The following is a 19,689-nucleotide window of genomic DNA, read 5'->3' as shown; positions in this document are numbered from 1 at the left end:
ATCTTACGCATACATTATCGTTATTGTTAGGAAAAGTGTGTTAGTGTGACTCGAAACCAGATGAATGACCTCTCGTAAAATGAATGACCCAGAACGAGTCCAGGTAGGCAGCATTTGAACCCCAAAACCTCTTCCTGAAACTTGTAATTAAATCTTGTGTAGTGAAGAAATATGATGCGTTGAGTTGCAATATGGCGGAGTGTAATTTCTGAATGATTGAATTTCGCGCCTTTTCTCTCTTCTTCTGTAGGTCTGTGTCTGTCTCTCTTCCTTTTTCCATGTTTCTCTCTCTCTATCTGTTTCTCTTTCTCTTTATATCTGTCTGTCCCTAATTCTATTTTTTTTCTCTTCCTCTGCATGTCTCCCAATCTCACTTCCTTCTTTTCCTCCTCCTGTTCGTCTGCATTTCTTCTGTCTTTCTATCTGTCTCTCTTTCTTTCCATGTCTCTCTTTTTCGTCCTCTGTATACCTCTTCCTTTCCAGGTTTCTCTCTATCGCTCGTTCTCTTTTGTTAATCAGTATTTAATTCAGAAGATTAACAGAGTGACCCATCATAAAAAACAGTTTTCGTATGGCAGTGGTTATCACGTGCGCTTCACACGCACTGGGTCCTCGGTTCAATCCTGACCGTATTCAATTTTTATTTATCTATTTATTTATTCTTATATATATATATATATATATATATATATATATATATATATATATATATATATATATATATATATATATATATATATATATATATGTATACATATAACAAACTGACTTTTTGTTATATTTGAAAATGCGTATACACCATCTCTTTCTTTCTTTATCCTTTTTTAACCAAACTATCGTTCTCATCTTTATAATCTTTTTTCTCTCTCTTTCTCTTTTGTTAACCAGTATTCATATCAAATCATCAAACATACCTATGCTCTCGTATCTGTTGTGTAGAGGTTATCACGTGCGTTTCACACGCGCAAGGTCCTCGGTTCGATCCTGAGGGGAAACAAATCCATTTTTTTTTTTTTAAGAATTTGGCCATGCATTTCTTTTCGAAACAGTTGGAGATATAGCCAAAGGAATTTCCTGATACTGCTGCACTTTTGCCTTCTATATTGATAGTTGCTACTGTATGAGTGGCCGATAATTTGCAATGATTCCTGGCCATTTCCTCACTTCATTTTCGTTTCTTTCTTCGCCCGGCAAAATGACCACAGGGCGACAGCGACGTTGAGTGCGAAAATATGCCGTTAAAAGAGCATGGAGTTCTTAAATATAACTTTCTCTCTTTCACAATGTTATTTACTCTTTTTTACAAATTTATTTACAAATTTATTTACAAATATTATTTACTCTTTTTCACACTGTTTCCCAGAAGGCCGATGCACGCCAGAGATCAGCCTCGGCGTGGAGCTTTTGCGTTGATTCTGAACACACGAAAATGTATTTTGAAAGATAAACTAAAGTGATGATGTATATAAAAAAGGTTAAGAAAATGACAAAAGATGACTAAATAGTGTTAAAAAAACCCTTTTCGCTTTTTATTGGTAATTATGAGGATTTTAACATTAATTCAGGTAATTGTGATGATTTTCATGATAATTCCTTCATTATGAGAGTAATCTTTCTCCCTCCCCTTCCCCCGTCCAACCCCAATCTCTTCTATCTCTCGAATTATCTCCCTCTCACTTCTTCCTTTGTTCACTCCATGCTTTTCATTCGATTATTTTCCGTCGGTCATACTCTGTACCCTTTGCACAGGGAAGTACCAGCTCACTGCCGGCAATATATGGCTAGATGGTTTATCCTAATCCAAGCAAGTTATATTTCGAATCATCAGATCCAGTAATGAATATGCAAGAATGAGAAAGCCGTTACATGATATAAAATTATATATAAATACATTTGGAAATTGTACAACTCTTGTTTTTTTCTTAACTTATCGACTATTTCTCAATGCTCAACGCAATACTACAAAGTTGAACGAGCATTTTATTTTCTTACATAATTGCATCAACATTTGTTTCGCTAAGATACTGTAAGTAATATCCTTGAAAAAAATGTGCATGTGATAACCACAACATTACGAAAACCATATTAGTGAAAGTGTTTCTTTTTGTTTAAACTTAAACTGTTAATATGAGAGAGACAAAGAGAGAGGAAGGGAGGAAGAGAGAGAGCGAAAGTGAATGAGAGATAGAGATATATGGGGATTACTGAGAGAGAAAAAAAGAAAAAGTAGGAGAGAATATGGCGAATGCGTAGAAATGATTATAACTTTGCCAGGTGTTTCCGCTCGAGATCGAACTGAACATGTATATTCATAATACCACAATCTATGTAATTGTTAACCACCTGTGCAAAGCATCGTCTTAAGAATAAAAGATCACAGAAGATATTGAATTAAACCTACCCTAATATACTTCTACAATACATATAAATGGATTAACCTAAACACACTTTTTAAACCTTGTTCGGTCAACCCATGTAAAACGATTGGTTGTCCTCAGTCCGTCGTTGTTTATACCGCCTTCACGCATCATCTCAATCTCATTATCACCTGTTATCCCATTTATTTCTCGTTTCGTAACTCCACCGCTTTCCTGTAAGTTCTTGTAAAGGATCTCTCCAACCATGATAATTAAGGAGAGAACCAGACCGCCGCCGATGAGGAGGAAAGCCGTGAACACGTGGGTGAGAGTTAGTGGCTGTACGTCTAGGCTTTTGCACACACTTGTCTCAGGCTGCCATGTCTCTATGAGCTTCCTTGTCACTCCAGAGTCCATTAAGCCGAGTAATCTGCCGAAAGAAATTGAGCTTGTAGTATATGTTGTCAGAAAAATGCATTATTGATATACATACATACGTATTCAAAATTCCGTTTCATTCACACCTGTTATAATAATCTTCAAAAGCTTTAATTATGTATACCTGTGGTGAGATCGTGTCACAGAACATTATATACATCTGTTGTTCACATGTTTCAGAACTTTTAAAACAGCTGTTGTAATAATCTTTCCCGGAATATGTACTATTTAAACCTGTTAGAATATATCCTAGATAGAAGGGTTTCGCTTTTGTCTGTTTGCACACACACACACACACATATCCATATATGTGTGTACATTTATATATGTATATAAATATACATATTTATATATATGCATATATATATATATATATATATATATATATATATATATATATATATATATATATATATATATATATATATATATATATGTGTGTGTGTGTGTGTGTGTGTGTGTGTGTGTGTGTGTGTGTGTTGACTTCGTTTCTACAGTTACGTCTCTAATTATCATTATTATCGCAATAATAATAGTTATTATTGTTATTTTTTTTCTTCAAATGTGCATAACGTTAGTGCGTTTGTGTTCAGTGCTGGAATTAAACGGAAATTCGTCTGCTAAACGGAAACAAAAGGTGACCGATAGGTGATGACGTCACCGTTTTTTTTTTTTTGAAGGCTGTATTTTTGTTATTTTTTATGACTACAGATGGTTTGATGTAAAAGAAAAATATTTAAAAACAATATTGAGATATTTTTTGCCATGTTCAAGCAAATCAAACATGAAAATTGCTGAAAATATCCTGGTATGAACTGATATGATGTGGCGGAGCGAACGTCATCGCGGCGGAAATTTCATTCCATGTCACTTCCGCTGGGTCGTCTAGCTGGGCATCACCAAAGGTTGAGCCACAGTTTCATAGAGTGACTATAAACCTTCAGCCCTACAACACACACACTATAAATAGTCGTATACTTTTTTAGATGAATCAAGTTTATAGGTTCATTAAGTAATTTTCTTAAGTAATCTAATACATTTTCTATAAAGAGATGCGGAAGTATTTGATGTTGTTTAATGTTGCAATATGGTAACATATTTATTGTAATTGTTTTATGCAATGCAATAAACAAGAAAGTAACGCAGGGAATCTCATAACCACCAGACTCTGATCCTACGTAGTGTAATTGTAATCTAATATTCATCAGTTTATGATAGTTTATGGTCCAATTTTATTATTTACATCCGTTTTCTTTGTCATGATGTTTAGAAAACGGCAGATACGGAAAAGCCTTCGTGGTTACTTTCAACTGTGCATTTATTTATTTATTTATTTTTTTTAGAAGACACGACGATGAGGTGAAGCAGGAAAACCGTGTGAAATGAAGCACCAGGGGTTTGAACGTGATTTTCCCTCGACATTAGGCTTAAATTCAATACGTTTGATGTTCTGGGCATTGTTGCAATAATATGCTTTTTATTTATTTATTTATTCTTTTCTTTTCATCTGCTTAAGCGACATGGAGACAAGAAAATTATTTTTTTAAAATAAATTGATTGTGTGATTAATTATATCTGTCCATAAAGGTAGCCTAACTATATAATATGCGCCATACCATTAAAACAAGAAAAAAAAAAAAAAAAAAAAAAAAAAAAAAAAAAAAAATATATATATATATATATATATATATATATATATATATATATATATATATATATATATATATATATATATATATATACACCAAAGAAAAAAATATTCCGATAAATCCTTAATTTACCTTTATATTCTTTTTATTAATTAATTTGATTGTCTGTTGATTTTCTATATAGCTTTAGCAACAGAGCCAAAGATAATAATACTGTATTGATTGAAATAAATAGACAAAATCAGAAAAATTGAAAGGAATTGTTAAGATATTTTAATTCAACGCTACAGACAGATAGATAAATAGATATATAAATAGGTATATAAGCACATAGACAGACATGGATAGATAGATAGATAGATGAATAGGCAGGTATATAAACAGATACACATAGTAAGGTAGATGGATAGATATGTATATAAGCAGATACACAGACATAGATAGGTAGATGAATAGATAGGTATATAAGCAAATAGACAGACATAAATAGGTAGACAGGCGGATAGATGAATAGATAGATATATAAGCAGATAGGCAGACATAGATAAATAGACGAATAGATAGAAAGGTGAATAGATAGGTATATAAGCAAATAGACAGGCATAAATAGGAAGATAGGCGGATAGATGGATAGATGAATAGATAGGTATATAAGAAGATAGACATAGACAGATAGGTAGACGGATCGATAGCTATTTCTGTCATACACTACGTAGTCACAGAGTATTAGCGAACACAGTAAATAGAGAGATAAATAGACAAACAGGCAGACAAGTAGACAGATGGATGGATTAATAGACAAATGAGTTTTCAAATAAACTCTCGCATCACCTTATACATAGATACAAAAAAAGAAAGAAAAAAAAGCTCGAAAAAATGCATAAACAAAAACGATGATAGATATATGAAAATTACTTAGGCTCTCGAAATTTGAAGTAATATAGATAATAAATCAATAAATATTTTACGCACGCTGTCGAGATAAAAGTAATAATAATGAATAAATGAATAAATTCAATCATGCTCGCGGGATGATTAAAAAAAAATCATAATGATAATAATTAAATTTCTCACGATCTCGAGATAAAGGAAAATAATAAATAAATGAATTCACTCACGCTCTCGGAAAGAAAAAAGAAAAAAACTGAAAAAAACAAACTAGATTTCTCACCATCTCGAGACAAAAAAAAAAAAAAAAAAAAAAAAAAAAAAAAAAAAAAAAAAACATAAGATACGAACAGAATAACGATGGTAAATAAATAATGAACTCACGCCCTCGAGAAGACCTCCGTATAGGGCGAGCGTTTCCTGAAGGCAAAACCGGAAGGGTAGGAGAAGAGAGGCCGCGGCAGCATCTCCAGGTCACACTGGCCGGAAGTCATGTACAGAAAGTTGGTCCTGTCCATCATGTGCACGTATTTCTCCCGTCGGACCTGTGGGGGGAGGAAAGGGGAGAAGGGGGAGGGGGAGGGAGGGGGAAGAGGGGAGGGTTTGGGGGAGGGGGAAGAGGGGGAAGGAAAGGGGGGAGGGGGAGAGGGGTGGGGGGAAGGTTTGTGGGAGGGAAGAGGGGAGGGGGGATTTATGGGAGGGATGGGGGAGTGGGGAAGGTTTGTGGGAGGGAGGGGGGAGGGGGAAGGTTTGTGGGAGGGAGGGAAGAGTGGAGGAGGAGGGAGGATTTGTGGGAGGGAGGGAAGGAGGAGGAAAGAGTGGAGGAGGAGGGAGGGAGGGGGGAGGAAGAGGGAAGTGTTTGTGGAGGTGGGAGAGGGAGGGGGAAGGTTTCTGGGAGGGGCGAGGGAGGGGGAGGAGGAGAGGGAGGGTTTGTGGAGGGGGGAGGGGGAGGGTTTGTGGAGGTGGGAGGGAGGGAGGGAGGGAGGATTTGTGGGAGGGAAGCGGGGATGGTTTGTAGAGGTGGGAGGGAGGGAGGGAAGGGGAGGGAAGGGAGGGAAAGGGGGAGGGTTTGTGGAGGGAGAGGGGAAGGGGGAGGATTTGTGGGAGGGAGGAGGGAAGGGACAATTTGTGTGCGTGGTGGGAAGGTTATGATCATTATTATCATCATCATTACTAATACTACCGTCATGATATTTATCGCTCTTGTGTTACCATTATCATTATCGTCATTATACTCCTCATCACCATCATCATTATTATCATCACCATCGTCATCATCGTCATCACCATCGTCATCACCATCATCATTATTATCATCACCATCGTCATCATCGTCATCATCATTATCATCATCACCATCATCATCATCATCGTCATCATCCCCACCATCACAGCACTATACTGACCCGAGTGAGGCCAGCTACGTCATCGTGCATGAGGCCCGAAGGAGGGGGCATGACAAGCCTTTGCCACACCTGCTGGTACAGGTAGTTGGACGAGTCCTGGCGACGAAGGAAGGAATTGAGAAGGAGGAAGAAGGGAGAGGGTGATAAAGATGGAGAAAGGGAAGGTGGTAAGAGAAGGAAAGAAGTGAGAAGGAGGAAGAGGAATGGTGAAGGAGGGAGAGGGTGATAAAGATGGAGAAAGAGAAGCGTTAGAAGAGTCCTGGCGACGAAGGAAGGAATTGAGAAGGAAGGAAGAGGAATGGGGAAGAAGGGAGAGGGTGGTAAAGATGGTGAAAGGGAAGGTGGAAAGAGAAGGAAGGAATTGAAAAGGAGGAAGAGGAATGGGGAGAAGGGAGAGGGTGATAAAGATGGAGAAAGAGAAGGGTTAGAAGAGTCCTGGCGACGAAGGAAGGAACTGAGAAGGAAGGAAGAGGAATGGGGAAGGAGGAAGAGGGTGGTAAAGATGGAGAAAAGGAAGGTGGTAAGAGAAGGAAGAAGAGGAAAGGGGAAGGAGGGAGAGGGTGATAAAGATGGAGAAAAGGAAGGTGGTAAGAGAAGGAAAGAAGTGAGAAGGAGGAAGAGGAATGGTGAAGGAGGGAGAGGGTGATAAAGATGGAGAAAGAGAAGGGTTAGACGAGCCCTGGCGACGAAGGAAGGAATTGAGAAGGAGGAAGAGGAATGGGGAAGGAGGGAGAGGGTGGTAAAGATGGAGAAAGGGAAGGTGGTAAGAGAAGGAAGGAATTGAAAAGGAGGAAGAGGAAAGGGGAAGGAGGGAGAGGGCGATAAAGATGGAGAAATGGAAGGTGGTAAGAGAAGGAAAGAAGTGAGAAGGAGGAAGAGGAATGGGGAAGAAGGGAGAGGGTGATAAAGATGGAGAAAGAGAAGGGGTAAGAGAAGGAAGGAAGTGGAAAGGGGAATGAGGGAGAGGGTGATAAAGATGGAGAAAGGGAAGGGGGCAAGAGAAAGGAATTGGACGAGTTCTGGCGACGAAAGAGATGGAAAAGGGTGATAAAGATGGAGAAAGGAAGAAAAAAGAAGGGATTGAGAAGACAGAAGAGGAATAAGGAAAAGTGTGATAAAGATGGAGAAAGGAAAAAGTGAGGCTTCCCGAATTCATCGGCACCAAAGGAGAAACAGAAGAAAGGTTGAGAAGTAAGGATAAAGGGGAAGAGGGAAGAGGGTGATAAAGATGGAACTGGGAAGGGGCAAGAAAGATGGAGAAAAGGGGAGTGAGAAGGATAAACAATAAGGGGGTTAGAAGGATGAATAAAGAGGGGGTGAGAGGGATGGAGAAAAGGATTAGTGAGAGATGGAGAAAAAAATGGAATAGTGAGAGATGGAGAAAAAGAATAGTGAGAGAGATGGAGAAAAAGGAAAAGGTAAGAAGGATGAAGAGCAAGGGAGTGAATTAAATGGAGAGGGAGAGGGGGAGGGATGGAACAGGCAAGATGGTGAAGAATAATGAAGATGAAAGATAAAAAGAAGCGTGGATGGAGAAAAATACTTGGGGAGTGTCAGATACTGTGCATACAGACATACACACAAACAAAAATAAAGATACACAAACAACACAAAGATAAGAAGACTATCACAATATATAAAATACACACTCTGACACACCTACACACGTGTATATATATATATATATATATATATATATATATATATATATATATATATATATATATATATATATATATATATATATATATATATATATAAAGACAAACACACCTACAAATTCAGACAAACAAATCCAAACACACTCTAACAAATTAGCTCACATTCACGCATATTTCTCCGTTTCTCCCTCTCCTTTTCCTTCTCTTTATTTTTTTCTTTCTCTACCTCGCACTTTCTCATTTTATCTTTATCTATTTCTTTCACTCTCTAGCCACTGATCGGATGTATCAAAAAATTTTATCTGAAGAATACGATATTTAAAGAAGTTTGGACGTAAATTATATTTTACATTACTGCTGACTTGCTCCACAATGACGCTCTCTCTCTCTCTCTCTCTCTCTCTCTCTCTCTCTCTCTCTTTCTCTCTCTCTCTCTCTCTCTCTCTCTCTCTCTCTCTCTCTCTCTCTCTCTCTCTCTCTCTCTCACTCACTCACTCACTCACCCACTCACTCACTCACTCACTCACTCACTCACTCACTCACTCACTCACTCACTCACTCACTCACTCACTCACTCACTCACTCACTCACTCACTCACTCTCTCACTCACCCACTCCCTCACTCACCCACTCACTCCCTCACCCACTCACTCACTCACCCCACTCACTCACCCCACTCACTCACTCACTCACCCACTCACTCACTCACCCCACTCACTCACTCACTCACACACACACACCTTACCTTGAAGTCATTCTCGACGGAGATGCCTTCGGTGAACCCAAACCTGTACTTCCCGTTCTCCAGGATCCCCCGAAGGTCCCTGAAAGGCTGGCTGTTGGTGGTGACGGCGAGCGACGAGAAGAGGGCGCTCGTGTAGTGGCAGTACAGGAGGACCGTCGTGACGAAGGAGGCGAGGAAGAAGATGCGGCTGGGGGCGCTCGTGAAGCTCAGGGAGGTGCCTGGGGCGTGGGGAAGAGAAGAGGGAATGATTGAGGCGTCAAGAAGGAGGTGGAGAAAGGAGAAGATGGAGAGGGGGAGGAGGAGGGCTATCGTGAAAAGGCGGTGAGGCGGTGTTCGTGAAACTCGGGGGGAGGGGGGGGGGTGTCAGGGACACGGGCAAAGAACGATTGATGAGCCAGGAAACAAAGGAGAGGAATTAGAAGGAGGAGGAGGAGGAGGATTAAAAGAAGAGCAAGGAGAAAACCAGAAGAATAGGAATCCTTCCTTCCCCTTCATTCTCACTCTCACCTCCTCTCCTTCTTCTTCCCTGCCTGATTCCTACCTTCTCTTTCCTCTAATCCTTTTCCTTCCCTCTGTCCGTACCCCTGGCCTCCCTCTATCTCCTTCCCTCCTACCCTTTTCCTCTCATTCCCTACCTTCTTCCATCTCTCTCTCTGTTTCCACCTTTCCCTCTCCCTCTCTGTTTCCATCTTTCCCTCTCCCGCTCTACCTTCGTCTTTCCCTCTCCCTCATTCATTCTTATGCATTGTCCTCTTGTTCTCTCGTTTATGAAATGAGAGGCTCTTAATGGTGAATTAGAATAGCGATTTAGTCCAAAAAATATTTAAAGTGAAGCTAATCGTCTGAATCATAGAGTCCGCTACAATATTACTTAGCAATTTGGATCAAATCAGTCAATTGTGCAATCATGTATTTCGCCAATTGTTGATACGAATGCCTTCAACAGCGTAGCAATATCCGTTTGATGATCACAGGCAATTTGGAACACTGAAGAGGCTTGTCATAATTTGTTACATGTGTGGCCTGCAATACCCTGTCTCATATTCAAAATTACGCTTCATTTGTTGTTAAATCGAGGATGCTGCTGCAATATATAATCTATAATGTCATAGAACTTTTATATGAAAAAAAAATCATGCAAGTTAAAAACAACTAGATATACGATTTTAAAATATGGCATTTTCATCACCATCATTACTTGCTTTCATGTATTACAGATACCATACTGAAAAGCGAGTGAGTTTTATCATGTAAGTTGATACAATAACAATAGTAATCATCCCTAAAAATAGTATTTAACACAATAAGAAAAGTGGATCTTAGTATAACTAGGAACTAGTGTAAAAAACAGTACATTTGAAATAACAAAGAAACGCATAGTTTCGCAAAACTCATTAGCAATGTGAAAATAAATGAAGTAATATATATTCTACATGACTGCTGACTTGCATGTCTTCAGTAACATTCCAGCGATTCCTGTCCTTGAAACCCAAACCTGAAATTATCTTTAGCTTTGTTAAATCCACTTAAGATTAATAGGAATAAAAAAAAAGTTAAACTGACACGCCACGACACGGCCTGAAGTTGTTGATGTTGTTGTTGCAATTGTTGTTAGGCTTTCAGTTGCATAGTCAGCTGTTATTATTGTTGTATCGTAAGTTGTTAATTTTGTTGTTTCTTCAGTTTTTGCGGTTACATAGTTGTACGTATGTATGTGTGTGTGTGTGTGTGTGTGTGTGTGTGTGTGTGTGTGTGTGTGTGTGTGTGTGTGTGTGTGTGTGTGTGTGTGTGTGTGTGTAGATGTATGTGCGTATGTATGTATGAATATATATACACAAAGAGAGAAAGACAACACCTTTAATACAGTAACAGCCACACTACGCACTTCACTTTCATCAAACGAATCGCAAATCTTTCTTTATAATCTTCTCCCAAATTCTAGAGAAAAAATCAAGAACAAGACTTTGATCAGCAAGCCAAAGCAGACAAAATCCCACCAATACAGACAAAAGCAGATAAAAGGAAGTAAAAGCAGACAAAGGTAAGTAGAATGAGACAGAAGCAAGTCACAGTAGAAAAATACAAGCTAAAGCAGACAAAAAACAAACAAGCAAACGAAGACTTTCTATAGCGCCCAAGCCAATGAGCGCAGTAGCCATGACGTAGGGTCGTCGACCTCTCCTCACCCTCCTCCCCACTGGTCGTAACAGGTCGTGGTGGTAAGTGGTTCCATTGACCAGACGGCCACGGTTCCTGCTGAGCCCTCCTGTGGTTGCCCATTGTTTTTCTTTCTTTCTTTCTTTTTTCTTTTACTTTCGTTTAGGGCTGGTTCACAGTTCTCAACATTTTCATAAGAGTACAAACAGTACGTTAAGGGAGGGGGGGGGGGTAAGGGACCAATGTACGCTTTTCAAAATAATAAATAAATAAATGAAGAGACAATTAAATGTCGATCGTGAAAATCAACATTTTCTTGTACCCTTTTTGGGAGAGGGAGAAGGGTATCCAAAAAGTGTATTTGTACACTTCAGAAAATGTTGAAAACTGAGAACCACCCCTTATATTCCTTCGTTTTCTTTGTGCGTCTAAAATGGTTTCATAACGGTTTTGATGATGTAATAACCGTAGTAATTCCTAATAATAGTCTACTGCTGTTATGCTCATTACGCTCATATTCTTTCGGGTTCTGGTGCATCTGGGCTTGTTTCTGAGCTGGTTTTGATGGTGTAAAAAACGCGTAATATCTAACAATGTTCATAGGAGATTGAATTCTTTATAGCAACACCGCTCGGGCCAAAGAGAAGGTTTGTGTCTGGCTCCTAGATTTAGTTCGTCTGGAGGAACCCCGGCTTAAGCTGTGACACGGACTGTGTTGCCCCACGAACTATGCTGTGACACGGACTATGCTGTGACACGGACTATGCTGTGACACGGACTATGCTGTGACACGGACTATGCTGTGACACGGACCATGCTGTTGACACGGACCATGCTGTTGACACGGACTATGCTGTGACACGGACTATGCTATGACACGGACTATGCTATGACACGGACTATGCTATGACACGGACCATGCTGTTGACACGGATTATGCTGTGACACGGATTATGCTGTGACACGGACCATGCTGCTGACACGGGACCATGCTATGACACGGATCATGCGGTTGACACAGACCCATCTCTGACACGGACCATAGTATGACACGAGACCATGCTATGACACGGGACCATGCTATGACACGAAACCATGCTATGACACGGGGCCATGCTATGACACGGGACCATGCTATGACACGGACCATAGTATGACACGGACACATCTCTGACACGGGACCATCCTCTGACACGGACCCATCTCTGACACGGCCGACCTTACCCTGCTGACCCAAAAACCCGAGGGTACAGGTCACGGCGTCCAGGAGCGTGACCCTCGTGCACTCGCTCGGGGCCGACCTGGACACGAGCGAGAGGACGCAGGGGCAAAGGACGACGAAGAGGACGACCGCCGCCCAACTCCTGCAACCGAACTCCTGCGTGTAGCTCTCCCACACGCCCGTCAGCTGGTTCGCCCGCTGGAACACCATGACGTAACTGGGAGAGGAGAGGATAAAGAGGGGGAATGAAAGAAAGGAAAGAAAGGGGGGAAAGAGGTTGTTAAGATGTTGCGAGATGCGAATGAAATGGGAAAGGAAGAGGGAAATAGGTTGTTAAATATAGCGAGGGAATAAAAAGAGGGGGAGAAGGAGGGGGGAAGAGTTGTTGAAATCTTGTTGCGAGAAGCGAATAAAAATGGGGAATGGAAGATGGAAGAAGGAGGAAGGAGTTATTAAATATTGCTGCGAGGAGCGAATGGAAGGGAGGAAAGAAAAAAAGAATAAATTAAAAATCAATAAATAAAAGTTAAATGTTGCCAAACCGAATAAAAGAGGGAGAGAAAGAAGTGAGGAAAAATATCAGTCAGAAGTTATTACGAAGAGCAAACAAATGGGAGGAAGAGAGAAGGAAAAAAATAAATAAATGGTCTGGCGTAGTCGTGAAAGAAGGGAAAAAAAACTTGAAATGTTGTTGCTTATTCGTGAAAAAAAGAAAAAAAAATTAAAATGTTGCGTAGTTGCACCGTCGTGAGATATGCGTCTTGCAACCCGTTTTGTCTTGATGCTCGAGTGTTTTTCTCTCTCTCTCTCTCTCTTTTTTATCTTAAAGTCTGTTGAACCCTTGCATATGTGATGGGGGTGACTGACAATATGAGGAAACTGAGTGAAAGTAATTGAATCAGTTTAATCTCATTAGTTATGGTAATGATAACATTTATTACTTTTGATAAAGTGATGATAATGATGGTTATGAAAATGATAACGCTATCATAATCATCATCACTTTATCTAGCTGGAGAATTTCTTCTAGCTAAAACTGCCACATCATCATATTGCAATTGTTAATTATGCATAACTCCATTCCCCCATCACACCACTCCTCCCCCCCCCATCGCCCTCTACCTCATACCCACCCACCCTGTACTATCCATACCCAACCCACCCACCCTTATCCCCCCACCCCCTACCATCTCCCTCCCTAGCACCTACTTACATCACCCTTCCCCCTCCATCCCCACCCCACCTTCCCGCCCTCACCCCACCTTCCCTCCCTCATTCCCGTCCCCCCTCCCTCCCTACCCTTCCCCTTCCTAAACCCCCACCCAAGCCCCTTTCCCTAACTCCCTTCCCTCACAAACCCCTTTCCTTCCCTCTCTTCCCACCCCCACCTTCCCTCCCTCCCTCTCCCCTCCACCCCACCCCACCTTCCCTCCCTCCCCTCGCCACTCCACCCCACCTTCCCTCTCTCCCTCCCCTCGCCACTCCACCCCACCTTCCCTCCCTCCCTCCCTCTCCATCCCACCTTCCCTCCCACCCCATCCCTCTCCACCTCACCTTCCCTCCCTCACTCTCCACCCCACCTTCCCTCCCTCCGTCCCCTCGCCACTCCACCCCTTCCCTCCCTCCCTCCCTCCCTACCCCACCCCACCCTCCCTCCCCATCCCTTACCCACCGAACTTGCGCCACCGGGATGACGAAGTCGACCACGCGGCTCCTGGCGACGGTGTAGTCCAGGGGCGCCACGATCACGTCGGCGAGGTCCTCCATCAGCTCTCCGACCATGCCCGACCACGTACCCTTCGTCAGCGTGCCCCAGTCGTCGTCTCGAGGGCGGCGGCACTTCGAGCTGAGGCCACGCGGAGTCATCAGTGAATTGTGTTAAAGTCTCTCTCTCTCTCTCTCTCTCAGTCTCTCTCTCTCTCAGTCTCTCTCTCTCTCAGTCTCTCTCTCTCTCAGTCTCTCTCTCTCTCAGTCTCTCTCTCTCTCAGTCTCTCTCTCTCTCAGTCTCTCTCTCTCTCAGTCTCTCTCTCTCTCAGTCTCTCTCTCTCTCACTCTCTCTCTCTCTCAGTCTCTCTCTCTCTCTCAGTCTCTCTCTCTCTCAGTCTCTCTCTCTCTCTCTCTCTCTCTCTCTCTCTCTCTCCTCTCTCTCTCTCTCTCTCTCTCTCAGTCTCTGTCTCAGTCTCTCTCTCTCTCTCTCAGTCTCTGTCTCTCTCTCTCTCAGTCTCTCTCTCTCCTATAATGACGTTATTAACACCAGAATTCCCAGAATCTACCCTGTCCGTTGCGTCTATTACAACTTACGTGAAATTCATCCGCTCCTTGAGAACGTCCCAGGTGCCGCCCATCCAGCCCGTGACTTCCTGGCTGCCCGACTCGTCCAGAAGGCGGTTGATCGTCACAGGGGGCCACTGGGGGAGCGAGGTGGTGGTGGTGGTGGGGGGGGGGGGAAGGGGGGGTAGATGGATTAGTGGTTCGGTAGTTTATAAAGGATGGGTGTTTGTGTATGGGAGGATGTGTATTTGTGGGTGGGTGGATGTGTTTTGTTTGTTTGTTTGTTGTGTGGGTGGGTGAGTGGGTTAGAGAAGAGAGTGAATGCGTGTGTATGTGTGTGTGCATGTGTGTGTGTGGGTGAGTGAATTACAGAGAGTGAATGCGCGTGTGTGTGTAAGCGTGCGTGCATGTGTGTGTGTATGTATGTGTGTGGTGAGTGAGTGAGTTAGAGAGCGAGTGCGTGTGTGTTGGTGAGTGAGTTAGAGTGAGTGCGTGTGTGTATGTGTGTGGGTGAGTTAGAGAGAGTGAGTGTGTGTGTGTGTGTGGGTGAGTTAGAGAGAGTGAGTGCGTGTGTGTATGTGTGGGTGAGTGAGTTAGAGAGAGAGTGAATGCGTGTGTATGTGTGTGTGCATGTGTGTGTGTGGGTGAGTGAATTACAGAGAGTGAATGCGCGTGTGTGTGTAAGCGTGCGTGCGTGTGTGTGTGTATGTATGTGTGTGGGTGAGTGAGTTAGAGAGTGAGTGCGTGTGTGTTGGTGAGTGAGTTAGAGTGAGTGCGTGCGTGTATGTGTGTGGGTGAGTTAGAGAGAGTGAGTCTGTGTGTGTGTGTGTGGGTGAGTTAGAGAGAGTGAGTGCGTGTGTGTATGTGTGGGTGAGTGAGTTAGAGAGAGAGTGAATGCGTGTGTATGTGTGTGTGCATGTGTGTGTGTGGGTGAGTGAATTACAGAGTGAATGCGCGTGTGTGTGTAAGCGTGCGTGCGTGTGTGTGTGTATGTATGTGTGTGGGTGGGTGAGTTAGAGAGTGAGTGCGTGTGTGTGTGTGTTGGTGAGTGAATTAGAGAGTGAGTGCGTGTGTGTATGTGTGTGGGTGAGTTAGAGAGAGTGAGTGTGTGTGTGTGTGTGTGGGGGGGGGTGAGTGAGTTAGAGAGAGTGAGTGCGTGTGTGGGTGAGTGAGTTAGAGAGAGTGAGTGCGTGTGTGTATGTGTGGGTGAGTTAGAGAGAGTTCGTGTGTGTGTGTGTATGTGTGTGGGTGAGTGAGTTAGAGAGAGTGAGTGCGTGTATGTGTGTGCGCGCGCGTGTATGTGGGTTAGTGAATGACTGACTGAGTGGGTGAATGAGTGCATGTGTGTGTGATCCTTAAATTATCCTATCGAGGTTGCCGCTTCCATATCTTGCCATGGAAAAAAGGCACGCTAAATGGAAGTAATTTCATATTAAGATCGTGTCATTTTTTCGCCGCGTATTTGCGTGTGTCCCAATGCAAATAAGAAGCACATACGATCATACTTTCAAGACTGCAAATTTTTGCGACTTATCACTCATAACACCTATCTTTTCACACGTCTTATGAGTTCCTGTCCTATTCTTGAAAAAAGTATATATATTCCACATCACACAAAGAACACGAAATATCTTACTTAAGTAATACCATATTCTACTAGTCTAGTATGTATAAGCAGCACAACTGGTAATCATGAATTTTTAAATTTCTTGCTAAAAAAGTAGAATTACAGTAAAGTCTGTACTCTCTCTGTAATAGACTTCGTCATTGCGTGCTGGGCTGTGCAAATTTCTATTTTTTCCGTTTGTAATACTGTAGCTTAATAATTAATTGCTTGTGTAATATTAACACCTACGTGATGTAAGTGAAATGTTCATGCCAGAATGAACGCAGTAAAAAGAGAGGGAGAGGAAGAAGGGGAGGAGGGAGAGGGAGTGGGGGGGAGGGAGTGAGTGAGTGAGGGATGGAGGGAGGGAGGGAGGGAGGGAGGGAGGGAGGGAGGGAGGGAGGGAGGGAGAGAGAGAGAGAGAGAGAGAGAGATAGAGAGAGAGAGAGAGAGAGAGAGAGAGAGAGAGAGAGAGAGAGAGAGAGAGAGAGAGAGAGAGAGAGAGAGAAAGAGAAAGAGGAAAAGAAAAAGAGAATATATATATATATATATATATATATATATATATATATATATATATATATATATATATATATATATATATAGCTTAACCTAGGGGCTGCTAAGGGCTAGAGCGGGTCGGGTGAGGGAGCTTAACCTAAGGGCGAGAGCGAGGCAGATAAGGAAGCATAACCTAAGAGCTGCTGAAGGAGGGTTGACGAAGGAATCTGCAAGGGCTGCTGAAGCTGAAAGGACGGGCTCTGAACCAATAATCTGACGGTGCAGAGTTTGTCAAGAGAAGTAATTGGCCGTTTAAGTAAAGTCGCTGAGAGGACGGAAAAGTTCTCCATTGATTAATATTCTTTCTATGTTAGGTTTTCTCTCTTCTCTTCCTCTTCTCTCTTTGTCTTTTTCTCTCGCTCCCTCTGTCTTTATTTCTATCTTATATATCTATCGTTTCATTTATCTGTCTATATATTTACTGATTTATTTGTCTATCTATTTATCGATCTTTCTTTCTTTCGATCCTTCGATATACTTACTTGTCTTGCTCTTCTTCACTCTCTATCCCAGCTCCCTATCTCTGCCGCCGGCTCCCTCCCCCCCCCCCTCTCTCTCTCTCTCTCTCTCTCTCTCACACACACACACACACACACACACACACATACACACATTCATTCACTCACTGACTCCCCCCTCTCTCTCTCTCTCTCTCTCTATCTCTCTCTCTCTCTCTCTCTCTCTCTCTCTCTCTCTCTCTCTCTCTCTCTCTCTCTCTCTCTATCTCTCTCTCTCTCACACACACACACACATTCATTCATTCATTCACTCTCACACACTCACTCACTCACTCACTCACTCACTCTCTCTCTCTCTCTCTCTCTCTCTCTCTCTCTCTCTCTCTCTCTCTCTCTCTCTCTCTCTCTCTCTCTCTCTCTCTCTCTGTCTCTGTCTCTCTCTCTCTCTCTCTCTCTCTCTCTCTCTCTCTCTCTCTCTGTCTCTCTCTGTCTCTCAACAGAGACCCTCTCTTGCTCTGTCTCTTTATATATATATATATATATATATATATATATATATATATATATATATATATATATATATATATATATATATATATAATATATATATGTATATATATATATATATATGTGTGTGTGTGTGTGTGTGTGTGTGTGTGTGTGTGTGTGTGTGTGTGTGTGTGTGTGTGTGTGTGTGTGTGTGTGTGTGTGTGAGTGTGTGTGTGAGTGTGTGTGTGTGTGTGTGTGTGTGTATGAATGTATATCTCTGTGAAAAAATATTCAAAGTGGGCCTATTTGAGATGAGCAAATTGTTTGAACAAGCATCATGCAGTGCTCAGTTCGCGAGATACACAGCTTTGTATCTTGAGTGAAAAATACAAACGTTTTTTTCAGTTACTTGATCCATTTCCCCCCTCGGCACGCTCATCTCTCGCTTCCATTTCCTCCTCGGCATCAGAGAAACAGGTAACGATTATTGTATATTATCTTGTTTGTTCTTTGTTTTGTTTTTTTCATTGCTTTTATTTTCAAGGTTTGTTTATTCTTTCTCTCTCTTGATCAAGACTTTATTTGCAAATTTCCTAATGCACTTGCGTCTACGTGTTGAAATGTGAATCTGTTGTCTTTAAACTGGGTGAAAAGTGCTAAGAAATATCCAATTAACTATTGTCATTGCGCGGTTATATTAGTTTTATATGCATATTTATAGCCAGTGAATCAATAATAATCAAGCACTGAAGCATTCTTTTGTTTTACAGAATAGGAAGTACGGAAAAATATTCCATCAAATTTATCATCAGTTCCGCCATAGGGGTGGATAGGGTAATTCATACACATAAACAATATGAATGAAATACCTAAACTCCGGATAGTACAAAATATATCTACTTGACAATACTTTAGACACATGCGGGCACACATTTTAAATACCTCATATATATATACTTGTATTTAAGTGATCATATATGGTCACTTGCCCGATAAAGGGTTAAGAAGCGTGTAAGAACTTGTACTTGGACAGTGTCTGATTGACTTTGGGCTTTTGATCTTTTCTGAATATATATATATTTTCATCTAACATAATAATCTTGAAAGGAAAGCTACAGATCATATACAAGACAGCCCAGCAGAGAATTAACAGCGGTTACTGTGGGTATCCAATGGACTTAATGGACATCCAGTAACTTAATCATAATCAAGTGTCTACGTTTTCCTTCGTAGCGATTGAATTTACGTCTAGAAATATAACGTACTTTTTCCTGCCACATCTAATTTAATTGATTATCTATCTATCTGTCCATCTATCTCTCTCTCTCTTACTTTATCTCTCTCTCTCTCTCTTTTACTTGCTCTCTCTCTCTCACTCTCTCTCTCTCTCTCTGTCTGTCTGTCTGTCTGTCTGTCTCTCTCTCTCTCTCTCTCTCTCTCTCTCTATGTTCGCCTCAGATATACGGATAATTAATTATCTAATAAGATAATAATCATTCAGTCTCTGAGACCTGAAAACATTTATTCTGGCTTCACACACGTAATGTTTTTTTTCCTTTCTTTCTCTCCAATTAACCTGTTTATTAGACCAACTCTACGGCGTTATCAAATAAAATCCAAAGCGTCTCCTTAGTGCGAGGTCAAATATCCCGTGAATCGCTTTAGAAATTACTACACATCATTTTTATTCACAAAGCCTCTTTAGCGCAAGAAATAGTCATTTCTCGGACTATCAAAATCTGGGAACACATCCAGGTTCTTCATTAATCTGCTCTGCCAAG

General features: G+C 41.6%; 1 protein-coding gene across 1 annotated transcript in view; it reads right to left on the bottom strand.

The window, feature by feature from the left end:
- Window positions 1-978: 978 nt before the first annotated feature.
- The window catches only part of LOC113806167 (probable glutamate receptor), a 31,062-nt gene continuing 12,351 nt past the window's right edge, over window positions 979-19,689 (bottom strand). The window contains exons 6-12 of the mRNA XM_070130300.1: window positions 14,825-14,931; window positions 14,196-14,369; window positions 12,526-12,740; window positions 9,145-9,362; window positions 6,739-6,834; window positions 5,717-5,877; window positions 979-2,787 (exon numbers count right to left, since the gene is read on the bottom strand). Of these exons, the coding sequence (XP_069986401.1) occupies window positions 2,439-2,787; window positions 5,717-5,877; window positions 6,739-6,834; window positions 9,145-9,362; window positions 12,526-12,740; window positions 14,196-14,369; window positions 14,825-14,931 (1,320 nt within the window). The 3' untranslated portion in view covers window positions 979-2,438. The remainder of the gene's footprint in view (window positions 2,788-5,716; window positions 5,878-6,738; window positions 6,835-9,144; window positions 9,363-12,525; window positions 12,741-14,195; window positions 14,370-14,824; window positions 14,932-19,689) is intronic.

This window comes from Penaeus vannamei, chromosome 15, assembly GCF_042767895.1.
Source record: "Penaeus vannamei isolate JL-2024 chromosome 15, ASM4276789v1, whole genome shotgun sequence".
NCBI classification, from domain to species: Eukaryota; Metazoa; Arthropoda; class Malacostraca; order Decapoda; family Penaeidae; genus Penaeus; species Penaeus vannamei.
Note: the sequence above shows the minus strand (reverse complement) of the source record. Positions and strands in the feature narration are given on the sequence as shown.